Source organism: Dama dama, chromosome 1 (assembly GCF_033118175.1).
Source record: "Dama dama isolate Ldn47 chromosome 1, ASM3311817v1, whole genome shotgun sequence".
Classification (NCBI taxonomy): domain Eukaryota; kingdom Metazoa; phylum Chordata; class Mammalia; order Artiodactyla; family Cervidae; genus Dama; species Dama dama.
In genome coordinates, this window is record NC_083681.1 from 22945406 (window position 1) to 22972591 (window position 27186).

Sequence of the window (27186 nt, forward strand, 5' to 3'; positions counted from 1 at the left end):
AGGGAGCCTGTGAGCAATGCATTGCTCAGCCAGAGTTCTTCGCCCGTGCCAAATTTAGGAAGAACAGTAGTCATAGGTGAGAGGTTTTGGCGGGAAGGTCCCCCTGGTGGGCGGGGAACGCCGGGGCCGGGGCAGCAAACGCCCGGGGCGAGGGAAGAAGACCCAGGGCCAGCCCCAGTCGCTGCAGCCCTCCGCGCCGCCCACCAGGGCTCGCTCTTACCCTTCGTCAGGGTGGCCGAGGAGCGGGGCGGGCCAGGCGGCTACCCCGCCCCGCTCCTCAGCGAGGCGGCCGCGAGCTCGGAGGGCGCAGGAGCCCGGAAGGAACGCGCCGTCCAGGCCCCGCCCAGCCGCCCTCCCTCGCGGCCGCCCGCCGCCGACGTCGGCGGGGCTCCGGTCGCCATGGTGACCAATCGAGGCCCGGTCCCGCCCCCGCCCCTCTGTCCCGGCCCCCTGACGTCGGCGCACGTCAGCGGCGGCGCGCGCCTGGCTGGGCCCTGCGGAGCGGGAGGGACGGAGCGCAGGAGAGAGCGGAGCCGCCGTCGCCCGAGCGGAGCCGCGCAGCCCGCCCGCCCGCCAGTCCGCCCGCCAGCCGGCCAGTCCGCGCTCCAGTCCGCCGTGCCTCGCAGCGGGGCCCAGCATGGTCATGGCGGATGGCCCGAGGCACTTGCAGCGCGGGCCGGTCCGGGTGGGGTTCTACGAAATCGAGGGCACGCTGGGCAAGGGCAACTTCGCCGTGGTGAAGCTGGGGCGACACCGGATCACCAGGACGGAGGTGCGGCCCGGGGCTCGGCGGGAGCGTCCGAGGCGAGGGTTCGGGAGACGAGCTATTGGCCAAGAGGGGCGGCTGCCGCGGGGGGCCTGGGCAGCTCCGAGAGGCCGGGTCACCGGCTCAGACGAGAGGGCCTGGGAGTGTGAGGACCCGGGGAGCTCCAGGGGTCGGCGAGCGCCACGGGGACCGGGGCCGCGTCGCCCGGACCCGGGTGTCCTCCGATTTGGAGAGCCGGGCCGCCAGGCGCTTTGCCTTCTCTGGGCCACCCCTGGGGCCCCCCCGGAATTTCGCCCAGAGCCTCGCACCCGTGGCCGTGACCTGGTCTGTGGGCCTCCGCTCCGGAGCCCAAGTTCCGCGTCTTCCCGGCTTTCAGCTGGGGGTGGGGTGGGAGGGGAAGTCTCCGCGCTCCTGGGCTGCGCGGTGAGAGGCGTCGCCAGCCCGGCCGAGGGGACCGCCTGCGCCCCGACGCCCCGGACGGGGCTCCGCGAGGCTCCGGGGGAACCGCGCCGCCCCCTCCCCGGCAGCTCGAGGAAGGGGGCCCCGAGGGCCGGGAATGCCCGGAGCGCCACGGTCCCATCTTCTCTCCGCTCCTGGTGCTAGACAGTATCTCTGACCTAGTGTCAGGCTCGCTGGATCTCGTGCCTGAGGCATTTCCACCTTAGTACTCCAGACAATAGAGCCGGTTAAAATGGTCATCTGGGCATTCGCACAGTTGGTGGGGTTGGCCTTTCTTATGCTAGGTGATTTCTTTACCTGGGGTGCGTTCTGGCGGTGAATACGCGTTCCTTAAGCCGCGTCAGATTCTACCTGTCTCTTCTAAAAGCCCTCGGCTGCTTCCTGACGGGGAAGCGAGCATCTCTCCATCGCACATTCTCACGCACCGCACATATTTTCTCGCAAGTCTCTCTTCTTACCTAACCCGCCTCCCCTTCCTTTCACCGCCTCAAGCTGCTCTCCTCAGGGTCTCTATTTTAAGACGTGCAAATTAAATACTTTAGAAAAACGGTAGAAACAAAACCATTCTTTAGAATAAAACCTTGTGTTTTTGACGTACTCTGCTCTGCGTCGTTGTAGTTGTTCTGGAGTTTCATCCTTTCCTTTTTTTTTTTTTTTTTTCTTTTTTCCCTTTCCACTTTTCGTCCTGTTCAGCGTTTCTCCTTGTTAGTGCGAAGGTACCAGAGTTTGGATATGAAATAGCAGGATTCTTTTTCAGAATGGCTGTGTAAGGTGAAGGGCATCGGAAAACTTGAGTGATTTTTGTAGCTGTTCTTAGAAGTTTTGCTTACTGTGAAGAAGTCCGTTTCCAAAAAGAAGGGGCATATGTCATTGTGTCATCCTCATTTTTTCGTCTTGCCCTGCTGATCCTGACTGAGGCAGCCGAATTCCGACCATTTTTCTTGTTTTTTTTTTTTTAGCATCAGGGCCAAGGTCACAAATTTTCCTCTCACAAAATTACTAGAGTTAGCAATTTAAGTTTTTAATGTAAATAATGTGACTGTAGTGAGATTACTTAATCTGATCCCAGTATTTTTTAAAACGAAGAAATTGATTGCATTCCTCTAAGGAAACATGGCTTAATGCCATGCTGTTTGCCCTTTAGTTACATGAAAAGGAGACATTTTTAATGTGTATTTTTGTATAAGTCCTTGCTTAACGACTCCAAAAACTAAACATTTCATAGTTAGGAAGAGCTTCTACAGAACTTTCGAACTCGATTGTTTAGTGGTTGAATTCCAAGCCCATAAGCTCATATTATTTTTTTCTCATCAGTTCTTATCAGTGTTAGTTGAAAGATTTGTCAGCTGTTACTTATTAGTATATAGTAGTATATAGTATCTACTTAAGAATTACTTACGTAGAGCTATAAGTGACTGACACTTTTTCTTGAGGTTGTCATCTCAAACCGTGTTACTTTTACACTGATCTCTCTTGTAGAGCTAGGGGGCAGTGTGGAGTAGTATCATGGTTTGGCTATCGGTGAGATCAAGGCATTTGTAATTGAAGGCACAGGTCAGATCAAGAAAGAGCACTCAGATCCTGAACTGTATGCGTGGTTTACATTTGTAAAATCATTTCACGTAAAAGCTCAGATCCTCAACTGTGTGCATAGTTTACATTTGTAAAATCATTTCAGGTAAAAGCTAACTTTCTAGTACATAGAACCCATCTACTGTTGCTTTTTCTAAAGAAGGTGTTCTTAACATATAAAAAGAATAAAGTGTGAAGTTTAAGATGGGTGAGTGTGTGTGTGGTAATTTGGTGTAACTGGAGGTGTTACAGATAGAGGAGTGAGGGAAACAGCAAGGCATTAATGAAGAGAAAAGTTCCTGTAAATCTCAAGTTTTATAAAGTTACTCTGTGAACTTTTGTGGTAATTTGTCTTAATTATTTAGCACAGATACAGTTGTTTCTTACTGTAGTATGCTATTTGTTAATGAGGATTTTTAAAGCAGTATTTGTTGTTTTTATTCACTGAATGTTTATCTTTGGTAAGCACATTAACTTCCTCAGATATTATAATATGGATAGTAGAAACTTTAAAGTGTTATTTAACATCGTTTGAGTTTCTCATTGCTGAACATACTAATTACAGTGAGAACAATTAATATGGCATAAAGAACAATATTGGCAAAATATCATGATTATACTTACTGCTTAGAAAAGTTTCTTCAATATACTATGCCCTATCATCAATGTAAGTTTGTGTGTTTTAAAATGTAGAGGTCTTTTTTCTGAAGTTTGAACATCAGGCAATTTTTAGGGTTTAGTTTAAATATTTAAGTAATGAGCAGTTGGGCCCCCCCCCCTTTTTTTAATTGACTTTTCTCTGTCTCTTGTTTCGTATCTCCAAAATGATGTATTTTTACAGAGCTTGGGATATCCAAGACTGTTTGCTTTTTAGGTGGAATAAAAAATCAGTTGACAAGAGAGATCTTCATTTTGGTCTAATCTATCAAATAGCTTGACATTGTTTAAGAAATACAATTGCATCATCATCTGAAGCAGTGTTCTCATGTTAGATCTCTGTGTAAATTTTACACACAAAAGGGAAGGCAGGTGGTGATAGAACCCAGCTTCTTAGTATACTACTTCATAAAAGCTTTGTAGTATTGGTTTGTGATTTATGAATTAGAGTAGCTAATTTTATAAAATTAGCATAATGGAAAAGAATAGTAGCATTTAGACTATTAAACTATTTTAGGCAGTCATGGTTGCTAGTTTGCTATGCTTTGAGTGTCCTTGAGAAGTATATTTTATTAATACTGCACTAGTAAAGAACTTTTTCCTTCTAACTAAGCGTATGACTAGTTTTTTGTTGTCTTTTATTGGCCATCAAGTAAGATTTCAGAAAAGTCATTTGTGCCCTTCAATATTTTTGTCTCTTACTGTTAAATGAATATAGTCTTACTGTAGAAAATATAAAGAATATAGTACACAAAAAAGTACATGTGTAATTCCTCCCTCCATAGAAATAAATCATTAACATTATGGCATATTTCCCTCTAGTCTTTTTTTAATGCATTTTTTCCGTAGATGACATCACATGGTAGATACACTTATATAAACTGTATCCTTTTTTCCACTTATCATTATAGCCTCAACATTTTGCTTCTTATGTATAACTTTATTAAACATCTTAACATTTAGTTTTTTCTTTCTTTTTGACTGTGCTGGATCTTCATTGCTGCACAGGCTCTCTAGGTTTGCAGGGAGCAGGGGCACCTGTCTAGTTGCAGTGTGTGGGCCTCTCATTGCGGTGGCTTCCCTTACTGCGGAGTACAGGCTCTGGGGCGTGGGGGCTTTAGCAGTCACAGCACACGGACCCAGCAGGTGCAATTCCCAGGCTGTCTATAGCACAGGCTTCAGAGCTGTTGCACCCTGGCTTAGTTGCTCCACGGCATGAGGGATCTTCCGGGATCAGGGATCGAACCCATGTCTCCTTTGTTGGCACTTCATTGGCTTCATCACTGAGCCACCAGGGAAGCCCCTTAAACTTGTTTAATAGCTGCATAGTGTTCTTCCTTGTAGATGAAGCCTGTTGTACTTAACAGTTTTCTTATTTACCATTATACAGGTTTAAGTTTTCATTTATAAGAAATAATTTGCAGTGTATTTTTATGTATATAACTCTGTATCTGCATTCTCAGTTATTTTAGGAAGGAGTGATTGGAGGTAAATTCCTAGAAGGGAAATTACCAAGTGAGAAGGTATTATTTTTACATTAAAAAATAATGTATTTCTGTTATCAAATCTATCATGTTTATTATCAAACATTTTAAGAAGTGTAACTAAATAAAAAGAATAAACCATAATATTACCACCCAAAGATAACCATCATTAGTTATTTTCAGACCATTTCTGTAATAGATAATTGTTTTCCTCAATACCATACTGGGGAAGGCAATGGCAACCCACTCCAGTACTCTCGCCTGAAAAATCCCATGGATGGAGGAGCCTGGTAGGCTGCAGTCCATGGGGTCGCTAAGAGTTGGACACGACTGAGTGACTTCGCTTTCATTTTTCCTTTCATGCGCTGGAGAAGGAAATGGCAACCCACTCCAGTGTTCTTGCCCGGAGAATCCCAGGGACGGGCAAGCCTGGTGGGCTGCTGTCTATGGGGTCGCACAGAGTCGGACACGACTGAAGTGACTTAGCAGCAGCAGCAGCAATACCACACCTCTTGTTTTGCTTGGCTAAAGAGCCTTTAAATGTGTGGTCCATGGGATCTTAAATATATTTCATACAGGTTCTGAAAATTACTTTATTGAAATGGCATGCAGGTATTACTTATTTTAAAAATCTGGAATATAAAAGTGATAGCAAGGACATTGGAAGACTGCTTTTTTTTTTTTCACTGAGAACAATTCTTTGTGTGCTTGGGGGCTTTTATATTAGGGCATAATTTGTAGACTAAGTACTACCTTAAAATGTAAGTATTTTTAAAGCTTTCCAAATAGTTAAAGTACAAAATTGCATTTTTAGAGCAAAGGTAGAAACAAGAGAAGAGCATATTACTCCCTGATTATGGAATTTCTTGAAGAGGATAACTCAGTTTTTTTAATACATTTGAGTTTTATATTTTGCTTTAAAATTTTAAGACTCCTCTCTGTAATCTTGATATTATTAATCTTATTCTGTGAAATATTCCAGATGTCAAGAAGCAGCTATACTATGTTGAACAAGAGGAACTGTTACCAAATAACTTAATCACTAATGTTTGTAACTAAGTCTATGTATGCTCTTTAATTGTGTGTTGAAATAAAAATTAGATTTTTCATGGAACATATATGTTTTGCTTGAAATTGTTCTCTAGTTTCTTGGTACCCAGACAAGTAAAATTTGACATGTTTATTCTGCAAAATATTCTTCAAAATGATCTGTTCTTTGGGAGCGAAAGGGGGGACAAATGTGGAAAATAAGTTGTATAAATGTTCATATTCTGTGGAAATGCTTACCAGAATTTAATGCATTCTGCTTTTAATTCCACTGGGAAATTCTGTCTCAGGCAATTAAGAAAACATTTATTTGGAAATAACTGAAACTGGCCTTGATTCCTGGATTCACATGATGATATTTGATTCATGGCCAATGCTGATGGCAAATTCACTTCCTTGGAACCAAATGGGTTCCAGAAATTCATTAAGATTCCTTTCTTTCCTCTTTAATGTACCTCTTCTACCTTCCACCTCCATATATTTGAAATATGTTATTTAGGTAAAAGTTCTTTATACAGGACATTTGTGGACAATGCTTTCCCGCCCTTCAAAGAGAAAACGCCCATATATCCAGTTTGAGATAATTACAAGAATGAAAGACAGTTACATTTGGGAATTTCATCAGAAACTTTTCATTTTAAAAATCCTTTAAACAGGTTAAGAGATGAATCTTGGATGAATTAAACTGAAAATTGATGCTAAAATTTGTTTTTTCTTTTTCAAAGTAAGCATGGTATTTATGTGTTTTTCCCCAATTGCAAAATATTTGCATGTTCTTTGTAGACATTGTTGAAAAACTTGAAGAAGAAAATAAAAATATTCTTATTTTAATTCCACCATCCAGACCAAGAGACAGCCACTTAATATTTGGTTCATATCCTCTTAGCTATTCACACATATTTTATACATACGTAATAAAATTGATGTCACCTATACATAAAATCTGTGTTTTTTACTTAATATGTTTGTTAACATTTCCTCAAGGTTACAGAAAAATGTCTAAAGCATGGTTAAATAGTATCCTTGAATTTGACAGTCTATATTTTATTTTAATAAATTCCTGTTGAACATTTAGATCATTCCTCTCTCTTGCTATTTCTCTTTCTAAAACAGCATTTCAGAAAACAGTCATGTTACATACATCTTTGTGCATCTATCTGATTATTTCCTCAGAATAATCCCATAGCAGTGGAATTCTTGGGTCAAGGAGTATGTGTTTATTAAAAGTCAAATTTTAAATTGGGATAAAAGTTAAATGTATTTATTCTTAAAGGGTAACTGGAGAACTCCATTTACTACTGACTTTTATTGTTTTCAGAAACCGTTTCATTGTAGACCACTCAATCACAGTCACTATTCAATCAAATGGTAGACTGGTATGTTCAGATTCTACCTGTGGTTTGATGTGTGAGCTTGAAAAGTGTGCTTATGTTTTAATTTCAAAGGTCTCACTATATGGTAAGGATTTTGCTACTTGGTATTTCAGAAGAACAATGTATAATTAGTGTGTCAGTAGTAAATAACACTGAAGCAGATGTTACCTGAGACAGCAAACATTTATTCATGCCTTCTGATTTTTCATTAGAAGAATAACTTTATTGTATAACTTCTTTGTAAAGTCCCCCAAAACCGGTTTTGTGTGTGGTTTAAGTGCAAAAAATTAATATATCTTCTATGAGAAGTGAAATCATTTTTTTTTAAGTATCAGAAAGTGAACTCTTACCATTAAATTACATTTTGAAAAATGAAAAAAATCCCTTTTATTCATCAGCTGAACACTATTTCATTTCTGATCTTATATTTAATCCTTTGTCTTCTTGCAAATTTGTATTTTACATAGTTGTTAAGTTTACATGTTTTTTTAACTTAATCTTGTTGGAAACATTTTTCTTCATAATTAAGATTTAAATCTTATTAATATAGCCATTTATAGAGAACTTAGAAAACAAGAAAATGAAAATGACCAATATTTCACAGATGGAGAAGTTAGCCTGTATAATAAATACAACTATTTCACTTTTCATTTTTTCTAATTAGAAAAGTAATTCATGCTCATTGAAGAAAAATTGCACTGAAAAGTAAATCAGGAAAATAAAATCATGATTTTTCACCCACTGATAACATTTTTATCATATTTATATCTAGTTTTTATTGGTCTTTTTCTATGTACACTTTGTGTTGAAACTGCACATTTTTTATTCTCAGTTTTTATTTAATATTTTAGTCTCATCATTCTTCATATTGTTAAAAGGAACTATTTTAAAAGCTGTGTAATAGTCATAATATACCATAAGTCATGTAATGATTTCCCAATTATTGTGTCTGCCTTTTACATTATAAACAATACTCTTGAATATATTGACACATAAATCTTGATCATCATTTCGGATTATTTCCTGCAGATAATTTCTAAATAGGATGGATGATTTTTAAGGTTCTTGGTAAAGACTGCCAGATTACCTTACAGAAAAATTATAATCAATTTCATATTCCTACTAGCAATGTATATATATATATATATATATATATATATGGCCATCTCATTGAACATCAGCTCACAAGGGTGTTCACTTTTTCATCTTTATCAATAAGTGAAAAATAGTTTTTGAGATTTAGTTGTCATATAACATTTTGTTAGATGTATATACATTTCCCTGTTTATGAGATTGAATATCCAGTGTTGCTGCTTTACATGAGATTTAGTTGATAGTAATTATCCTAGTTTCCAAAGTTACATAGAAAACTTTACTTTTGAATCCCAACAGAAGCAGTACTAATTTTTTTATTGCTGTATAAATTCACTGAAGGTTTTTTAAAAAGATATTGCATGCATAATTAGGGATTAGCGCTCAGTCGCTCAGTCCTATCCAGCTCTATGCGACCCCATGTTCTATATAGCCCACCAGGCTCCTCTGTCCACGGGCTTCTCCAGGCAAGAATACTGGTTGTGGTTCAGTCACTCAGTCATGTCCTACTCTTTGTGACCCCGTGAACTGCAGCACACCAAGTTTCCCTGTCCTTCACTATCTCCTAGAGTTTGCTCAAACTCATGTCCATTGAGTTGATGATGACATGCAAACATCTCATCCTATGTCACCTCCTTCTGCCCTCAGTCTTCCCCAGTCTTGGGGTCTTTTCCAAAGAATATTGGAGTGGTTGCCATTTCCTTCTTCAGGGGATCTTCCTGACCCAGGGATCGAATCTGTGTCTCCTGCATTGCAGGCAGATTCTTTACTGCTGAGCTACTGGGGAAGCCCCAATTTAGATGAGCAACAACAAAGAAAAGATACTTTGATTTTTAGAGTTCCTTGCATGACTTTGTTGTGACCATGCAGGTTTTGTCCTTGGTACTATGTTTGGAACTAAGTAGAGAAGGGATGCAGAAAGGAAGTTCCCAGAAATCTAAGTTCTTAAAAACCTTTCTAATGAACTAGTGGAGCACAACTCTTTTGTAAATTCGGAATTTCATACAACATTGGGGAAATCCCCAAATGCAGATTTTTTTTGTTTGTTTGTTCATAAAATTTGTTTTCCAAAATGTCTTCCCCCTTTTCTCATAGACCTATTAAGTTCTTTGAAGGTGGGGATCAGATCTTGTTCATTTTTGTATCCTAGGCATAATTCCAGGCATACAGCAGGTGCTCAATAAATGTGTGAATAATATGCTCAATGAATAGTGAAAAGATGGAACTTGAAGTTAGAAGGCCTGTGACTTTTTTCCCCCATTAATTCACTTGAGCTTTAAGAACTTTGTAGAATATCTTTTCAACCTCAGTTTCATCAACTCATGAGTGTACTGCTTGTTCCATTTACTTCAAAAAATTGAGAAATAAATGAAATAAAATTTATCTTATCTCTTAAGATTCCAGAAGAGTGTCAAAAAGGAGATATCCTTTTGGTAATACCTTACTTTAATTGGTATTTAGTATTTAAACTTTTTCTTGAACATTAAATATGATGCTCAAGATGTTATATATAATAAATTTCTTAATGACAATAATCATGCTAAAATTTTTAAAAACGTGATTCCTTTCTATTTATTATTTTTTTTTCTATTTAGTAGATATTTATGACCCATTTCATTATAAAAGTTTTTTGTTGGAGAGGGACTGCTGATACCTAGATGCACTCCAAAAATTGTAGGGCAAGAAATTTTCTTCAAAATATGCATGTCTATAAACCTCCATCTTACCTTCCTACTGAATATTGAGGATATTAAAATATATACTTATCCTTTTATCTGACAGCTTTTACCCAAGGTTACCCAAAATAACTGATAATACTGTATTCTGTCATACTGTTAATTGGGTGAAGGGGGTCACCTTAAAGATTTAGATTTGAGGTGGTCCAATAATGTTCCTAATAGTAAGTACAGTATTAATCAGTCACTCATCTAGCATTCTTACTTTCTAGAATATTTTGATCATGGGAATACATAAAATACCACCAACCATAATGCTGCTGCTGCTGCTAGTCGCTTCAGTCGTGTCCGACTCTGTGCAACCCCATAGACGGCAGCCCACCAGACTCCGCCATCCCTGGGATTCTCCAGGCAAGAACACTGGAGTGGGCTGCCGTTTCCTTTTCCAATGCATGAAAGTGAAAAGTGAAAGTGAAGTCGCTCAGTCGTGTCCGACTCTTTAGGACCCCATGGACTGCAGCCCACCAGGCTCCTCCGGCCATGGGATTTTCCTGGCAAGAGTACTGGAGTATTGCCTTATTGCCTTCTCCACCAAACATAATGAAACTATCACAAAACCTGCAAACTTTACTGCCTAAAGAAGGAGCTACCGCCTTTCTTCTTAGGCAATAAATTTAATTTTACCCATTATATTTTAGTAATCTCACTTCTCTTGGGAAGCTTGAGTTCTATGAGTTACAGTTAATTCAAATTAGGCAACAAGCTATGGACAGCAAAATAGAAATAGGAAAGGTAAGAAATAAACTTTATAGTAGGACTTTAACAGCACAGGACAGAGAGCTGTTAAGGGAAGAAGAAAGAGCTAACTGTATTAACAGGAGTCTAAGGGAATTAAGGAAATCAACAGAATGGGAAAGACTAGAGATGTCTTCAAGAAAATTAGAGATACCAAGGAAATATTTCATGCAAAGATGGGCTCGATAAAGGACAGAAATGGTATGGACCTAACAGAAGCAGAAGATATTAAGAGGAGGTGGCAAGAATACACAGAAGAACTGTATAAAAAAAGATCTTCACGACCCAGATAATCACGATAGTGTGATCACTCACCTAGAGCCAGACATCCTGGAATGTGAAGTCAAGTAGGCCTTAGGAAACATCACTATGAACAAAGCTGGTGGAGGTGATGGAATTCCAGTTGAGCTATTTCAAATCGTGAAAGATGATGCTGGGAAAGTGCTGCACTCAATATGCCAGCAAATTTGGAAAACTCAGCAGTGGCCACAGGACTGGAAAAGGTCAGTTTTCGTTCCAATCCCAAAGAAAGGCAATCCCAAAGAATGCTCAAACTACTGCACAATTGCACTCATCTCACACGCTAGTAAAGTAATGCTCAAAATTCTCCAAGCCAGGCTTCAGCAATATGTGAACCGTGAATGTCAAGATGTTCAAGCTGGTTTTAGAAAAGGCAGAGGAACCAGAGATCAAATTGCCAACATCCACTGGGTCATCAAAAAAGCAAAGAGAGTTCCAGAAAAACATCTATTTCTGCTTTATTGACTATGCCAAAGCCTTTGACTGTGTGGATCACAATAAACTGTGGAAAATTCTGAAAGAGATGGGAATACCGGACCACCTGACCTGCCTCTTGAGAAATCTGTATGCAGGTCAGGAAGCAACAGTTAGAACTGGACATGGAACAACAGACTGGTTCCAAATAGAAAAAGGAGTACATCAAGGCTGTATATTGTCACCCTGCTTATTTAACTTATATTCAGAGTACATCATGAGAAATGCTGGGCTGGAAGAAGCACAAGCTGGAATCAAGATTGCTGGGAGAAATATCAATAACCTCAGATATGCAGATGACACCACCCTTATGGCAGAAAGTGAAGAGGAACTAAAAAGTCTCTTAATGAAAGTGAAAGAGGAGAGTGAAAAAGTTGGCTTAAAGCTCAACATTCAGAAAACTAAGATCATGGCATTTGGTCCCATCACTTCATGGGAAATAGATGGGGAAACAGTGGAAACAGTGTCAGACTTCATTTTTGGGGGCTTCAAAATCACTGCAGATGGTGACTGCAGCCATGAAATTAAAAGACACTTACTCCTTGGAAGGAAAGTTATGACCAACCTAGATAGCATATTAAAAAGCAGAGACATTACTTTGCCAGCAAAGGTCCATCTAGTCAAGGCTGTGGTTTTTCCAGTGGTAATGTATGGATGTGAGAGTTGGACTATAAAGAAAGCTGAGCACTAAAGAATTGATGCTTTTGAACTGTGGTGTTGGAGAAGACTCTTGAGAGTCCCTTGGACTGCAAGGATCCAACCAGTCCATCCTAAAGGAGATCAGTCCTGGGTGTTCATTGGAAGGACTGATGCTGAAGCTGAAACTCCAATTTTTTGGCCACCTCATGGGAAGAGTTGACTCACTAGAAAAGACCCTGATGCTGGGAGGGATTGAGGGCAGGAGGAGAAGGGGACGACAGAGGATGAGATGGCTGGATGGCATCACTGACTCGATGGGCATGAGTTTGAGTAAACTCGAGGAGTTGGTGATGGACAGGGAAGCCTGGCGTGCTGTGATTCATGGGGTTGCAAAGAATCAGACAGGACTGAGCAACTGAACTGAAGGGAATTAAATGAATTGACAAACGTATAAGGGAAAGTGAAGTTGCTCAGTTGTGTCTGACTCTTTGCAACCCCGTGGACTATAGCCTACCAGGCTTCTCTGTCCATGGGATTTTCCAGGCAAGAATCCTGGAGTGGGTTGCCATTTCCTTGTCCAGGAGATCTTCCTGACCCAGGAATTGAACCTGGGTCTCCTGACTTGTGGGCAGACGCTTTTCTGTCTGAGCCACCAAGGAATCAGCCTAGTGAATTCAAATCAGTGAATTGACAAGTTGAGTCCATTATCTTGGTTACTTTTTAGGAGTATTGAACTATTAATGTTATGGCAATAAAATGAGTGTTGTGCTGCGTCACTTCAGTCCTGTGCAACTCTGTGTGATTCTCTGAACTGTAGCCCACCGAGCTTCTCTGTCCTTGGGATTCTCCAGGCAAGAATACTGGAGTGGGTTGCCATACCCTCCTCCAGGGAATCTTCCTGACCCAGGGATCGAACCCACAGCTCTTATGTCTCCTGCATTGGCAGGCAGGTTCTTTACCACTAGTGCCACCTGGGAAGCCAGCAATACAAGAATTGATACTAAAAATTATCCTGAAACAGCAACATAAAACCTGAATTATGTTACGAATACTTTGGGTAGAATGTGAAGTACATTTCAGAATTTCTTCAGAACTTACTATAATTAAGTTTGGGTCGTTCCCAGTTATCTGAAAGTTTTATTTAAATCAGAATGACTTATTTCCTAACTACATGCCTACTGAATTTAAAAAAAATATATATTTTTGGTTCCATGAAAAAAATTGCACAGTTGTTGTTTTATGACTGCCTAGTTATTCACCTTCAGATGCATCTCCTTCATATTATTCTGTCTAGCTATGACAGGAAGAGGCCATGTTTTTTGAAAATCAGATTCCTTTCAGTAAAAATTTCATATAATTACTAACATTTGAAGTTTTGCACTTGATTTTTAAAATAAAATTTAATCCAATTGGCATTTTTAAAGTAGTTGGATTTTAATTATTTATACTTAGTTTTTTTTTTTTCCAGAAAAATAAGTCTGTATGCTTTGGAACCTGTCATTTCCTTTTTCAGACAAACTGTATTTCAGTTATCATAGAAACTATCTTCTATTTGGTTGATGATTTGTTTATAGGTACTTTGCAATGAGATGACAACTCATTGAAATTGCTGAGATTTTATTTCTTTAGTTTTTAAATGGAGTAAGGAGTTAACAGTTGTACTGAAAGAGAATTATGTTTTATTAAAGTAAAACTTTAAAGGGTAATTCTTCATAACACATTAAAATAAAGCTATAAAGGGTTATTCATCATACCACATTAAAAACACTCCCAAACAAAATCTGCCACAGCGCCTTATACATGGCAGATGTTTGAGACATAGTAAAATGCATGAATGAGCATTGAATTTAAGCTAGTTATCATCATTGTCATGGGGCCCTACCTACTGGTAGAGTCTTAGATGTCATTTATTTAAAAAATTTATAACTGGAAAATGTTAACCATTGTATACTAATTGTATTTATTTGTGTCTGGGATGCAGGTGGCGATAAAAATAATAGATAAATCTCAGCTGGATGAAGTGAACCTTGAGAAAATCTACCGAGAAGTAAAAATAATGAAACTGTTAGACCACCCTCACATAATCAAACTTTATCAGGTATGACTCAACTTTATACTTCTCCATGCTTCTCACATTCAATACCCTATTTTACATCATCATTTTTCTGTTAGTTTTTTCAGTCTCTAAAAAGATAATTATATGCTTTTATTAATATGAATACTTCCATTTCTCTATATTTAAAAATTAGGAAATAAAAACTACCAGCTTAATTTTAAGTTGTCTCTCAGACTGTAAGTTATTTAATTTCAAAGTCTGTAGTTGTGCGTTTATAATAATCTGCTTAAACCTGCTGGGTTTTGGTGGTGGGTGGTTTAATGGATACAACAGTTTTGCTTATTTAAAAAATAATGCTGTTTATGTTATATGAACTACAAAGGCTAAAATAGACTATTACTTAGTGACATACATTATAATACCTAAAGTCAAGTCTTTATTTGAGGGAAGGTTCTTTTATCAGGTAAAACAAATCATTCATTTAAAAAAAATTAACCTTACTAAGGTATAATTTTCATAAAATAAACTGCATGAGTTTCAAGTGTAAGCCATGTTTTTTAAAAGGAAGATTTTTCTCAGATTTCTAAAGAGTAATTTATGTTTAAGAATGGTAATGTAATACAAAACTTTTTATATTTCTATTCATTAATATTTAGAATTTTTATATTAGAAACTATTTTTAAGCTAAAATGTCATAGTGTGCTTGCTAGTCTGTGACTTTGCTCTCCGAAGTGCAGTGTGTGACCTTAGAGATGTGCCGTGCTCAGCCTATACTTGCTGTGGGAGCTGATTGTCAGATTTTCAGAAGTTCTGTGAGTCAGTTAACCTGCTCATAGCTGAAAGTCAGCGATGGTAGGAGTATTTTTACACTGCAGAAATTGGTTTAAAAGTCAGAGCCTTTTTTTCCTTCAGTGAGCTAGTGCTAGCACGCTTTTGCTTGCATGCCTGCTAAGTCACTTCAGTCACATCCAACTCTTTGTGACCCTATGGGCTGTAGCCCGCCAGACTCCCTTGTCCGTGGGGTTCTCCAGGCAAGAATGCTGGAGTGGGTTGCCGTGCCCTCCTCCAGGGCATCTTTCTGACCCAGGGATCGAACCTGCGTCTCTTACGACTCCTGCATTGACAGGCGTGTTCTTTACCACTAGCACCACCCGGGAAGTCCAGAACACTACGCTGTGCACTCAGATTGGTTGGCACAAGTGTCCCTCGGGGTATAGTAAAAAAAAATTAGAACTTCCCATTCTGTTTATCTTTTTTATTTATCTCCTTGTGTTTTTTTTTATAATGTATGTATTTATAAAATGCCACAAGTATACAGTTTGTGTCTCTGCATGTATATATTCATGAGTACATCTACATATACATTTATATGTATACATACATACATACACATATTTGGCTTTATTGAGAGAGATTTCGAGTTTAAACCTGTGGAGACTGTTGGAGAGCATTTCTGCTAGCTGAGAATGAGACACTATGGTGTATGTGCCACTCAAAACAATTCCTAAGCTTCTAAAACTGCGGAGGGCCTCTTAGATCAAATTTATGTCAGAGTACTTCTCCCTTTAAGCTTTTTTTTTCCCCAAAGAGGATGCTTGTAATAAACTAATCACATCCTTAGAAGTCTGATGAACCATAGCCCAAACTGAGGTTAAAACTACAGTGATTCTTCAACTGTACTTCAATTAATAAACAAAGCAAACAAACCAAAAGCTGCCATGATTCACATGAGAATTCTGTGTTTATTTGAACTCCAGTCATCAGTTACATTAACTTACTGTCTGACTTGTTTAGACCCAAATTGTAGGTAGCCCTTAGTTTTCTAGCCTGTTTTAGGAACAGTCTTAAATCTGAATGTTAGAGCAAAATTGGTTTTTAGCCTTTCAGTAGATAGTAGTTAAATATTACATTTACTAGCATGTGCCAGTATGTATGTTCCTTTCTAGATTTAGAAAAACTAATTTAAATAAAAATGTATTGCAGTGGAACTGTGGGAGAAGATTTTGAACAATGTTTTAAAATAACAGTACTTTGTAAAATGTGAAAGTGTAGTAAGAGGATTACCACACTGTGACAGATTAGCTAGGTTACAGGCCAGATTAACAGCTCTGTTTTATTATTCGTTTCTTAATCAGAATCTACCATGTAACACAGCTAGAAAAGTCAGTGAGGAGGTTAAAAAGTTGCTCTCCAAAACTCCTGTTACCTATATCGGTATTTTTCAAACTTGAATGAGAATGATAGTCACCTGAAGATGTGGTGAAAGTGTAAATCTGTGTCAGTAGGTCTGGCGTGGGGTCTGAGAGTTTACGTTTCTAACAGGCGTCTGGGCGGTGCTGCCGTTGCTGGCTGTGAACCACATTTGGAAGATGCACAATCTAGAGTTTTCACAAAAGTATTAGGAGAAGGATATTGTCATCACCAGCTTCTGAATGGTTCATAACTTGACACTTATTAGTTGTTTTAATTTAGGTAATTCCATAGAGGGCTTCCCTGGTGGCTCAGTAGTAAAGAATCCACCTGCCAATGCAGGAGACGCAGGTTCAATCCGTGGGTCAGGAAGATCCCCTGGATAAGGAAATGGCAACCCATTCCATTATTCTTGCCTAGAAAATCCTATGGACAGAATAGCCTGGTGAGCTACTGTTCATGGAGTCTCAAAGCACTGGACATGATTTAGTGACTAAAGAACAACAATTTCACAGAATGTTGTAGTAAATAGCAATCTTTTCCTGTCAAACTAATATGGAATTACTTATCAATAGGTAATGGAGACCAAAAGCATGTTGTACCTTGTGACAGAATATGCCAAAAATGGAGAAATTTTTGGTAAGCACATTTCTTTCAATCTTTTAATTTGAAAAATGTCAGTAAGCTTGTTGAATAGAGTATTTTCTATTAATTCTCCTGCTTGCTTAAAAGTTGCTAATGTGAATTAGAAATTTTAAAGTATTATAATAAAATATACAGTAAGCTAAAAATATGGAATATAATTTGTTCTCTTATATTTATGATATTAAAGCTATTGCTTAATTCTCTCATCTGTGTTAAAGAGATTGGAAAATCAAAGTTGAGGGAAATTTTCAGTCATACTGCAAAGGAGATTCTTTTATCTTCCTTTTTACTTTCTTTACAGGGTAAAGATAGATCAACAAATATTTATTGAGCTTGTACTATGTCTCAGACATTGTACTAGGTGTAGGGGATCAGTGGTGACCTAAATAACAGTCCCTGCTGTTGTGGATTTTACGGTTTAGTAAACTGTTAACTTTAGATGTAGGTCTCTGGGAAGTCACTAAACCTCTCTGGGACTCACAGTTTCTTTATTTCTTAATAAAAAGTATTTGATTAATTGGTTTGTATGATCCATTCTAACTCTTAAAAATTATAACTATTTTATTGGTTCTAGCTTTCATCTATTTTATTGTTATTTTATGGAATAAGAACACCATAAATAGTCTAAATATTTTGTTTTTTAACCTAAGTCCAAAATTGTTTTTGAAACAGCTTTATTGAGGACTTCACATACAATAAATTGTGTGTACTTAATGTGAACAATTTAACAAGTTTTCAGACACACATGTGAAAGAAACCATCACCGCCATCAAGATAACCGTCACTTCCCAAAGTTTCTTTGTAATGCTTTGTAATCTCTCTTGCCCCACTAGGCAAGCACTGACGTGTTTTCTGTCACTATAGATTATTTCTTCTGCAGTTTAAAGGTACTCATGTAGTCTGTACCTTTTCTTCATCTGGCTGCTTTCTCTCAGTATAATTATTTTAAGATTTGTCCATTTAGTTGCACATATCAGCATATCATTTCATTTTATTGTAGCTTGTATGCAATTTTGTAAATACACCCCAGATTGCTTATCCATTCGTGTGTGGATGGACATTTCAGTTGGCTTCAGTTTTTGGCTACTACACATGAATTGCTGTCAACGTTCATGTGTAAGTCTTTAACTTACAGACTACTTCAAATAATATTCACCACTGAACATATAGTATATGTTACTATGCTCAGTCACTCAGTCCTGTCCAGCTCTTTGCGACCTCATGGACTGTAGCTTGTCAGGCTCCTGTGTTCATGAGATTTTCCAGGCAAGAATACTGGAGTGGGTTGCCATTTCCTCGTCCAGGGGATCTTCCCGATCCAGGGGTCAAACCCATACCCCTTGCATCTCCTGCATTGGCAGGCAGGTTCTTTACTACTAGTGAGAACCTTAAAGTAATATACTTCTCCTATTTTAATTAGTTAATTAATTTGGCTGTGTCTGGTCTTTGTTGCGGCACATGAGACCTTCATTGTGTCATGTAGGGACGTGGGCTTAGCAGTTGTGCACACAAACCTAGTTGTCCCATGGCATGTGGAATCTTAGTTGGACCAGGGATCAAACCCATACCCGCTGCATTGCAAGGCAAATTCTTAATCACTGGATCACCAGAGAAGTCCTTGATAATATACTTCTGTCTAACACCTCCTTGCCTCTATTTTCTCGTCATACATTTTATTTATACCTGTTTTATAAAACACAAAATGCAGTGTCATTGTTTTTGTTTAAAAAGTTAATTATGTTTTAAAGAGATTTCAATATTTTTAAAACTCATACATTTACTAGTGGAGTTACCATTGACACATCCCTGAATGTGGATGCATGTTTTCTCATCTTTATTCCTTTATTTGGATATATACTTTTATCTGGCATCGTTTTTCTTCTGCCTGAAGGACTTCATTTAACATTTCTTATGAAGCAGGTCTGTTGATGATGAAATCTTTCAGCTTTTGTGTATCTAAAGTAATCCTTATTTTGTCTGTTTTTAAACAACACTTGTACTGGATATGTGATTCTGGGTTGACGTTTTTCCTTCAGGGCTTTAGAGACGTTGCTCCACTCTCGTCTTTTCTGCGTTATTTCTGATAAGAAATCTGCTGTCGTCTTTTTCCTTTATATCTCGTATGTAAAATGCCCTTTTTTTCCTGGCTGCCCCTAAGATTTTCTGTTTATCAGTTTTTAACAGTTTGATTATGATGTACCTTTGTATGGTTTTCTTCATGATTCTTAGGTTTACTGTTTGTTGCTTCTTAAATTTGTGAGTGTTAAGTTTTCATGAAATTCAGAAAATTTTCAGCCATTATTCTTCTGGCCTTTTCTTCAGAGACTCCAATTACACATATATTAGGCTGTTTGAAGTCCTCCCACTGCTCACTAATTCTAATTTAGAAAATTCCTCTTTCTCTCTGCAGTTCATTTTGGATAGCTATTATTATTTCTATGTCTTCAAGTTATTTAAATTCTTTAGCTATTTGTTTCAACTAGAAGCTTCTTAACTGATGTTTTAATTGAATTGTGTGGGCTTGAAGCCAAAATAGTCTAGTTTACAATGCTGGCTACCCCATGTTAATTGTCTTTCAAGAAATCTTTATTGAAAACTGACTGTATACTGCAGGCTCTTCTGTGTGGGAAGAATTCCCAAATAAGAAAAACAGACAAAAATTCCTTATCTCAGGAACCTTATGTTTTATTGTGGGGAGAGAGACAATATGCAAAATAAGTAAATTGTATATAGTATACTAGGTGGTAGTACATGCTATAAAAATAAGAAAGAAAGGAAGGGGGCATGTGGAGTGGGAGAGTTGTTTCAGTATGAGATAGAGTGGTCAGGAAAGGCCTTGCTGACGTTTGAGCCAAGACTTGAAAGCAGAGTCATGTAGATGTAGGGACATGAGAGTGATCCCAGCAGAGGAAAGGGTAAATGCAAAGGGACTGAGGCAGCAGTGTGTTTGGCATGTTCAAGGAGCAGCAGGGAAGCCGGTGCAACCGGAAAGCAGCAAGCAAGAGGGAAGAGCCAGCAAGCAGGGACAGTGGGAAGGTCAGACAAGATCAGAAAGGTAGAAGTGAGGCAGCAGTGGGGCAGATCTGGGGGCTTTGCAGACCATGTAAGGACTGTGATTCTTACCTTCAGTACAGTTAGAGAACCATTAGAGAGGTATTGGAGCAAGGGAGTGATTGCACCTAATTTATATATATATATATATATGCACATACACACATTTTTTTGTTGTTGTTGTATCCCAGAGCTTGTGGGCCAACAAAGATCTGTATAGTCAAAGCTATGGTTTTTCTGGTAGTTAATGTATGGATGTGAGAGTTGGACTATACAAAAAGCTGAGTACCAAAGAATTGATGCTTTTGAACTGTGGTGTTAGAGAAGACTCTTGAGAGTTCCTTGGACTGCAAGGAGAGCAAACCAGTCAATCCTGAAGATCAGTCCTGAATATTCATTGGAAGGACTGATGCTGAAGCTGAAGCTCCAGTACTTTGGCCACCTGATGCAAAGAGCTGACTCATTTGAAAAGACCTGATGCTGGGAAAGATTGGGGGCAGGAGGAGAAGGGGACAACAGAGGATGAGATGGTTGGATGGCATCACCAACTCAATGGACATGAGTTTGAGCAAGCTCTGGGAGATGGTGAAGGACAGGGAGGCCTGGCGTGCTGCAGTCCAGGGGGTCTCAAAGAGTCAGATATGATTGAGCAACTGAACAACAACAACAAGAGCTTGTGGGATCTAATTCCCCAACCAGGTATCAAACCCATGCCCCCTCATTGGAAGCACATAGTCTTAGCCACTGGACCACCATGGAAGTCCCTAAGTTAATATTTTTAAAGCATCACTGGCTGCAATGAATATAGTAGTGAGCAATAGATAATAGTGAGCAAGGATGGAAATGGGAGCCCAGGTAGGAGAGAGAATGATGGCTCAGACCAGGGTAGAAGGGCACATGGTGCTGAGTATGCTAATGGTATGTTTTGGATGAGTAGAATCAGTGGGATTTCTTAACAGATGAAAACCACCCAAGTATTGAATATGATTAGGAAAGAGACCAATGTCTCATCCCTGAGGCACTCATACATTAAAAATTTGGAAAAATAGGAAGAGCCAGCGAAGAAGAAGAAAAGAAAACCAAGAGAATGCAGTGTCCTGGAAACCAACACATGAAGAAAGTGTTTTCAGGAGGACAGGGTGAGCATCTCTATCAGATGCCGCTGGTAGACAAGAAGGATGAGGAGCGTCATTTAACCATTGTATCTGGCCCTTGGTAAGAGCAGTTTTGGTGGAGTGAATTGGCCAAAGCTATGTTGAAGAGCGAAAGAGAGAAGAAACCCGGAGAGAGCCAAATACACAGCTCTTAAAAGGATTTCTACTTCACAAAGAGAGGAAAAAAGGGAGGGGGAAGTAGTTGAGAAGGGCACTGGGTCAAGGGAAGGACTTTGAAGTCTTTATTCATTGGAATATTTTTTTCAAGCTTCAGGCTTCAGTTTAATCAATAAACTAGAGAGAAATGGCTGTTATGTGTTAGATGTCATTTTTATGAAAATGGAAAATTCTCAGTTACTCCTTCTTGCTAAGACCTTTGATGATTAAAGTTGGGTCACATTGTTTTATATAAATTGAAGCATAATTTTGAGATTTTTAATGTATAAAGTTTTATTTTGAATGTAAAATGGCCAGAGTAAATACGGAAGACAAGACACAGTAAGCTGTAGATTTAAGTAGTTGCAAGCAAAGCCAGTTTCTGATGTGGTGCCCACGAGGGCAGTAAAATAGAAGTGACAAGATGCAGTCCATAGAATATTAATCAAGTAGTAAAAATATATATATAACATTCCAAGTAGATTCTGAGCTGAAAATCTTTTCAGTCTGTTTTAGATGACACAAATGTAATGTTCAACTGTGTATTAAGAACTGTATGTTAAGATCTATTGTTCATGTTTATCATGTTGAGTTTACTGTTTACAAATACACCTTTAGTGCCTCCTCTGTGCTGGAGGGTATTGTGGGTTTGTTTGTTTGTTTGTTTTTGGCTGTTGGTGGATCTTCATTGGGGCCCATGGGCTTTCCCTAGTTGTGGTACACGGGCTTAGTTGTCCTACGGTATGTGGGATCTTAGTTGCATGACCAGAAATTGAACCAACTCCTTTGCATTGGAAAGTGAATTCTAACCACTGGACCACCAGGGAAGTCCCTGTGTACTCCCCCCAAAACACACCTTTTTTTTCCCCTATTCCCTTAGTTTAGGCTACCAGCAAGTCATACTTTGTGTTCTTGGAAAATAACTTGAAAATTAAATCCTGTTTTCCACAGTCATCACCCCCTATCTAGGCTTTCATCACCTCATCTCAATTATGAAGACCTCATATTTTACCACCCTCTATTTCTTTTCTAGTCGAGTACATATATTTCCTATTTAATCTTCCCCAACTATTATTTTTATTATATTACTACTGTGTTCATTAACCTGTACTTACCTTCTTATTACTTATTGGATAAAATTCAGACTTCAGTTTGCAAAGAGTAGCTCCACTAAGTAAACGAATGTGCCCAGTTACTCCTTACGTAGGTCCACAGATGATCCTCAGTTATGGATAACCAGTTGCCTCAGTTAATAATCAGTCCTGCTTCCTTCTTCCCTCCCTCCCTCCCTTCTTCCATCTCTCTCTTTCCACTCTGTATCTTTCTATGTTACAAGTTTTTATTTTTACAAAAGTTAAACAGTACTTGGGTAAGAAGTTAAATAATTCTGCCAGATTTGTTACCAGAAAATGCCAGTTTCCCATCCTCTTCCTCACCCCTATTTCCCTGTCACTGGGGCTGCCACTTGCACTTCTTTCAGCTGATTAATTCAGATTTGCTTCATTTTCTTAAGTAATATGGTTATATTGCAGCTTCTGGCTTTTTCTGTTTAAGGCACAGTTTTTTGAATACTTCTTGAATTCTTTACCTACTCCTATAAGTAAGAAGCATATGTTAGAGAAGTGTGTAGGGTCAGTTGTGAAAGACCCTGAGTGTTTTGATAAAGGGTTAGGATGATTTGTTATAGTGGGCATCTGTGAACCAAAAGGTAATTATCTGTGTGAGGACTTGCTTAGGAAAATAAATCCAACAAGGTATGTAGTGTGAAGTAGAGGAGGAAAGAAGCCATTTAGGAGATTTTTTTATTATCTAGAGTTAAGAGGCCGAATGCCTACATTAAGATGTTAGTTGTCAGATTCTTATATGCAGAACTTATATGCAGAATACATCATGTGAAATGCCGGGCTGGATGAAGCACAAGCTGGAATCAAGATTGCTAGGAGAAATATCAATAGTCTCAGAAATGCAGATGACACCACCATTATGGGCAGAAAGCGAAGAAGCCTCTGGATGAAAGTGAAACAGGAGAGTGAAAAAGTTGGCTTAAAGCTCAACATTCAGAAAACTAAGATCATGGCATCCAGTCCCATCTCTTCATGGGAAATAGATGGGGAAACAGTGGAAACAGTGACAGATTATTTTTGGGGGCTCCAAAATCCCTGCAGATGGTGACTGCAGCCATGAAATTAAAAGATGCTTGCTCCTTGTAAGAAAAGTTATGACAAACCTAGACAGCATATTAAAAAGCAGAGACATTACTCTGCCAACAAAGGTCCGTCTAGTCAAGGCTGTGGTTTTTCCAGTAGTTATGCATGGATGTGAGACTTGGACTATAAAGAAAGCTGAGTGCTGAAGACTTGATGCTTTTGAACTGTGGTGTTGGAGAAGACTCTTTAGAGTCCCTTGGACAGCAAGGAGATCCAACCAGTCAATCCTAAAGAAAATCAGTTCTGAAGATTCATTGGAAGGACTGATGCTGAAGCTGAAACTCCAATACTTTGGCCACCTGATGCAAAGAGCTGACTCATTTGAAAAGACCCTGATGCTGGGAAAGATTGAAGGCAGGAGGAGAACGGGACGACAGAGGATGAGGTGGTTGGTTGGCATCTCCAACTCAATGGACATGAGTTTGAGTAAGCGCTGGGAGTTGGTGATGGACAGGGAAGCCTGGCATGCTGCGTCCATGGGGTCGCAAAGAGTTGGACACGACTGAGCAATGGAGCTGAACTGAACTGTCAGATTCTCGAGAAAAGATTTTAGGCAAGAGATATTTCCTAAATAACAGCGTTTATTGAGTACTCCTTTTCATTGGGTGCTATTTAAAGTCCTTTATATGATTTCTTTTTAAGCCTCACAAAAACCTTGTGTAATGAGATAGGCACTGAAAGATTCAGTAATTTTTCCAAAATCACACAGCAAATATGTGGGAAAGTCTGAATTTGAACCATGCAGTTCCTGAGCCTGTACATTAATAATTATAATCTGTCAGTTCACAAGAGAGGAAAACAGAGAGAGTTATAATTTAAAGCAGATGTAATTGAAGAATATTTGTGATGTGGATGACAGCGATAGAGAGACCTGGTTCCCAACTAGAAAATTACAAATTAGATTTTAAATGTTCTGTCAGAGATAACATCAGGACATCTAGTTTGATGTGAGCTGTTGGCAGTTGAAGATATAGAAGCAAATGACATTCAAAAGAGAACTTGAATTCAACAGAAAAAAAACAAATAACCCAATTTAACAATGCGCAAAAGACTAGAACCAAGCACTTCACAAAAGAAGATATATTAATGGCCAATAAGCACATGAAAAATTTCTCAACATAATTAGTCACCAGAGAAATGCAAATTAAAAGTCACAGTGAGATAACATTACATATCAACCAGAATATTTTACAGTTTAAAGATTATACTAAATGTTAGTGAGAATCAGTTCAGTTCAGTTCAGTCACTCAGTCACGTCTGACTCTTTACGACCCCATGAACTGCAGCACGCCAGGCCTCCCTGTCCATCACCAACTCCTGGAGTTTACCCAAACTCATGTTCATTGAGTCAGTGATGCCATCCAGCCATCTCATTCTCTGTCGTCCCCTTCTCCTCCTGCCCTCATTCTTTCCCAGCATCAGGGTCTTTTCAAATGAGTCAGCTCTTCGCATCAGGTAGCCAAAGCATTGAAGTTTCAACTTCAGCATCAGTCCTTCCAATGAACACCCAGGACTGATCTCCTTTAGGATGGACCAGTTGGATCTCCTTGCAGTCCAAGGGACTCTCAAGAGTCTTCTCCAACACCACAGTTCAAAAGCATCAATTCTTCGGTACTCAGCTTTTTGTATAGTCCAACTCTCACATCCATACATGACTACTGGAAAAACAATAGCTTTGACTAGACGGACCTTTGTTGGCAAAGTAATGTCTCTGCTTTTTAATATGCTGTCTAGGTTGGTCATAACTTTCCTTCCAAGGAGTAAGCGTCTTTTAATTTCATGGCTGCAGTCACCATCTGCAGTGATTTTGGAGCCCAAAAAAATAAAGTCAGCCACTAGTGAGAATATGAAGCAGCTAATATTCTCATATATTGCTGATGAGAGTGTAATGTGATATACTGCAAATCAGAAGAACTATTTTTCAGTTTTTTAGAAAGTTAAGCATATATCTACTTTGTTACTGAGCAATTCCATTCCTAGGTATTTACTCTAGAAAAATGAAAACAAATGTTCATAAAATGAGTTGTACAAGAGTATTCATAGCAACCTTTTTTACAAACAGGGTCCCAAATGTCCATCTAGAAGAAAATGTATCCAAAACAAATTATGTATAGGAGTACAGTGGATGATTACATGGCAAGGAAAAGGAATGAACTACTTATATATGCAATGACAGAAACAAATCCTACGTTATGCTGAGCAAAAGAAGCTAGACAGAAAAGAGTTTATACTGTTACGGTCCTCATTACATGAAGTTCTAGAACAGGCAATCCTAATAAATGTTAATGAGGTTGAAAAGTGGTTGTCTCTTTTCATTGTTTCTGGGGAGAGGGGAAAATTGACTAGAAAGGGATAAGAGGCAACTGTCTCGAGTAGTGGAAATGTTGATTTTTGTTTTGAGTAGTGGTTATACAGAGTATACCGTGATCAGAACTCATCTAAATCACTGCCTAAGAATATACATTTTGTTGTAATGCAAATTATACCTCATTAAATCATTTTCTCTCAAGAAAAAAGGGAGTTTCGTAACATAGGTATAGATTTGAGAATTATCTAAAGAAGTATGAGTGAAGCTTTAATTAATAATGAGACCTCAGAGAGAAGATGGCTAAGAATTAAGTTTTTATTATGAAGGCAGGTTGGTAAAATGGACTTGTTAAAGTAGAAGTGTGTCTTGCAAAGCGAGGATAGTTTCTGTCCTTATTAGACAAGAGAGAAGTCTTAATGAAGAGGAATATGTTTGGTCATTAAAAGCTCATCAGTTGGAAAAAGAAATGGCAACCTACTCCAGTATTCTCACTTGGAAAATCCTGTGGACACCTGGGGGGCTAGAGTCCAGGGGGTCGCAAGAGAGTCGGACATGACTTAGCAACTAAACAACAACAGCAAAGTTGGAAAACACTAATCTATGTGTGTGTAATGTTTATTTTTAACTTGGCATAAGTTTGAAAGGATGAAGGTGAAAGCTAACTTAGTCAAGTGTTTTTGGTCGAAAAAGGGAAAAGAGAGATCATCAATGCTTTGAAGAGAGAGTACTTTTCAATAAATTGGGAAATAAAGCCAAATTTCAGAAGGTTGTGGACTTACGGATGGTGAGAAAAGGGAGAAAGGTATTATGAAACTTATTTTGAAGGTTTTTTAAGGTAGAAAGGAGAGAAAGAAAAAACTGAAGGAAAATGGGGCCTATAGAATTCAGCATGTGTCACGGTTTGCGGCGGTGGTCTTAGTGTTTGAAGAAGCTGGGAAAGAAAAGAATATAGATAGGAAGGAAGAAACAGTTGGTGAAACAAAGTCCCAGGTTAGACAGGAAACAGCAGGATCCAGGAGCACAGAGGGAATGGTCGGCTTAGAGGAGAGGAATTCCTCCTTCTCTGAGAAGGTGTGCAGGGTGCA

The 27186-nt window shown here is 38.9% G+C and overlaps 1 protein-coding gene across 3 annotated transcripts in view; it reads left to right on the forward strand.

Annotated features, from left to right (window-relative positions):
- The first annotated feature begins 528 nt into the window (after window positions 1-528).
- Window positions 529-27186, forward strand: part of SIK2 (salt inducible kinase 2) — a 130194-nt gene continuing 103536 nt past the window's right edge. For 2 of the 3 annotated variants that reach the window (XM_061144517.1, XM_061144508.1), the window contains exons 1-3: window positions 531-772; window positions 14316-14432; window positions 17156-17219. In XM_061144517.1, the coding sequence (XP_061000500.1) occupies window positions 638-772; window positions 14316-14432; window positions 17156-17219 (316 nt within the window). In that variant the 5' untranslated portion in view covers window positions 531-637. Of the gene's footprint in view, window positions 773-14315; window positions 14433-17155; window positions 17220-27186 lie in introns of all 3 variants that reach the window. The other variant, XM_061144498.1, reaches the window with a different exon arrangement.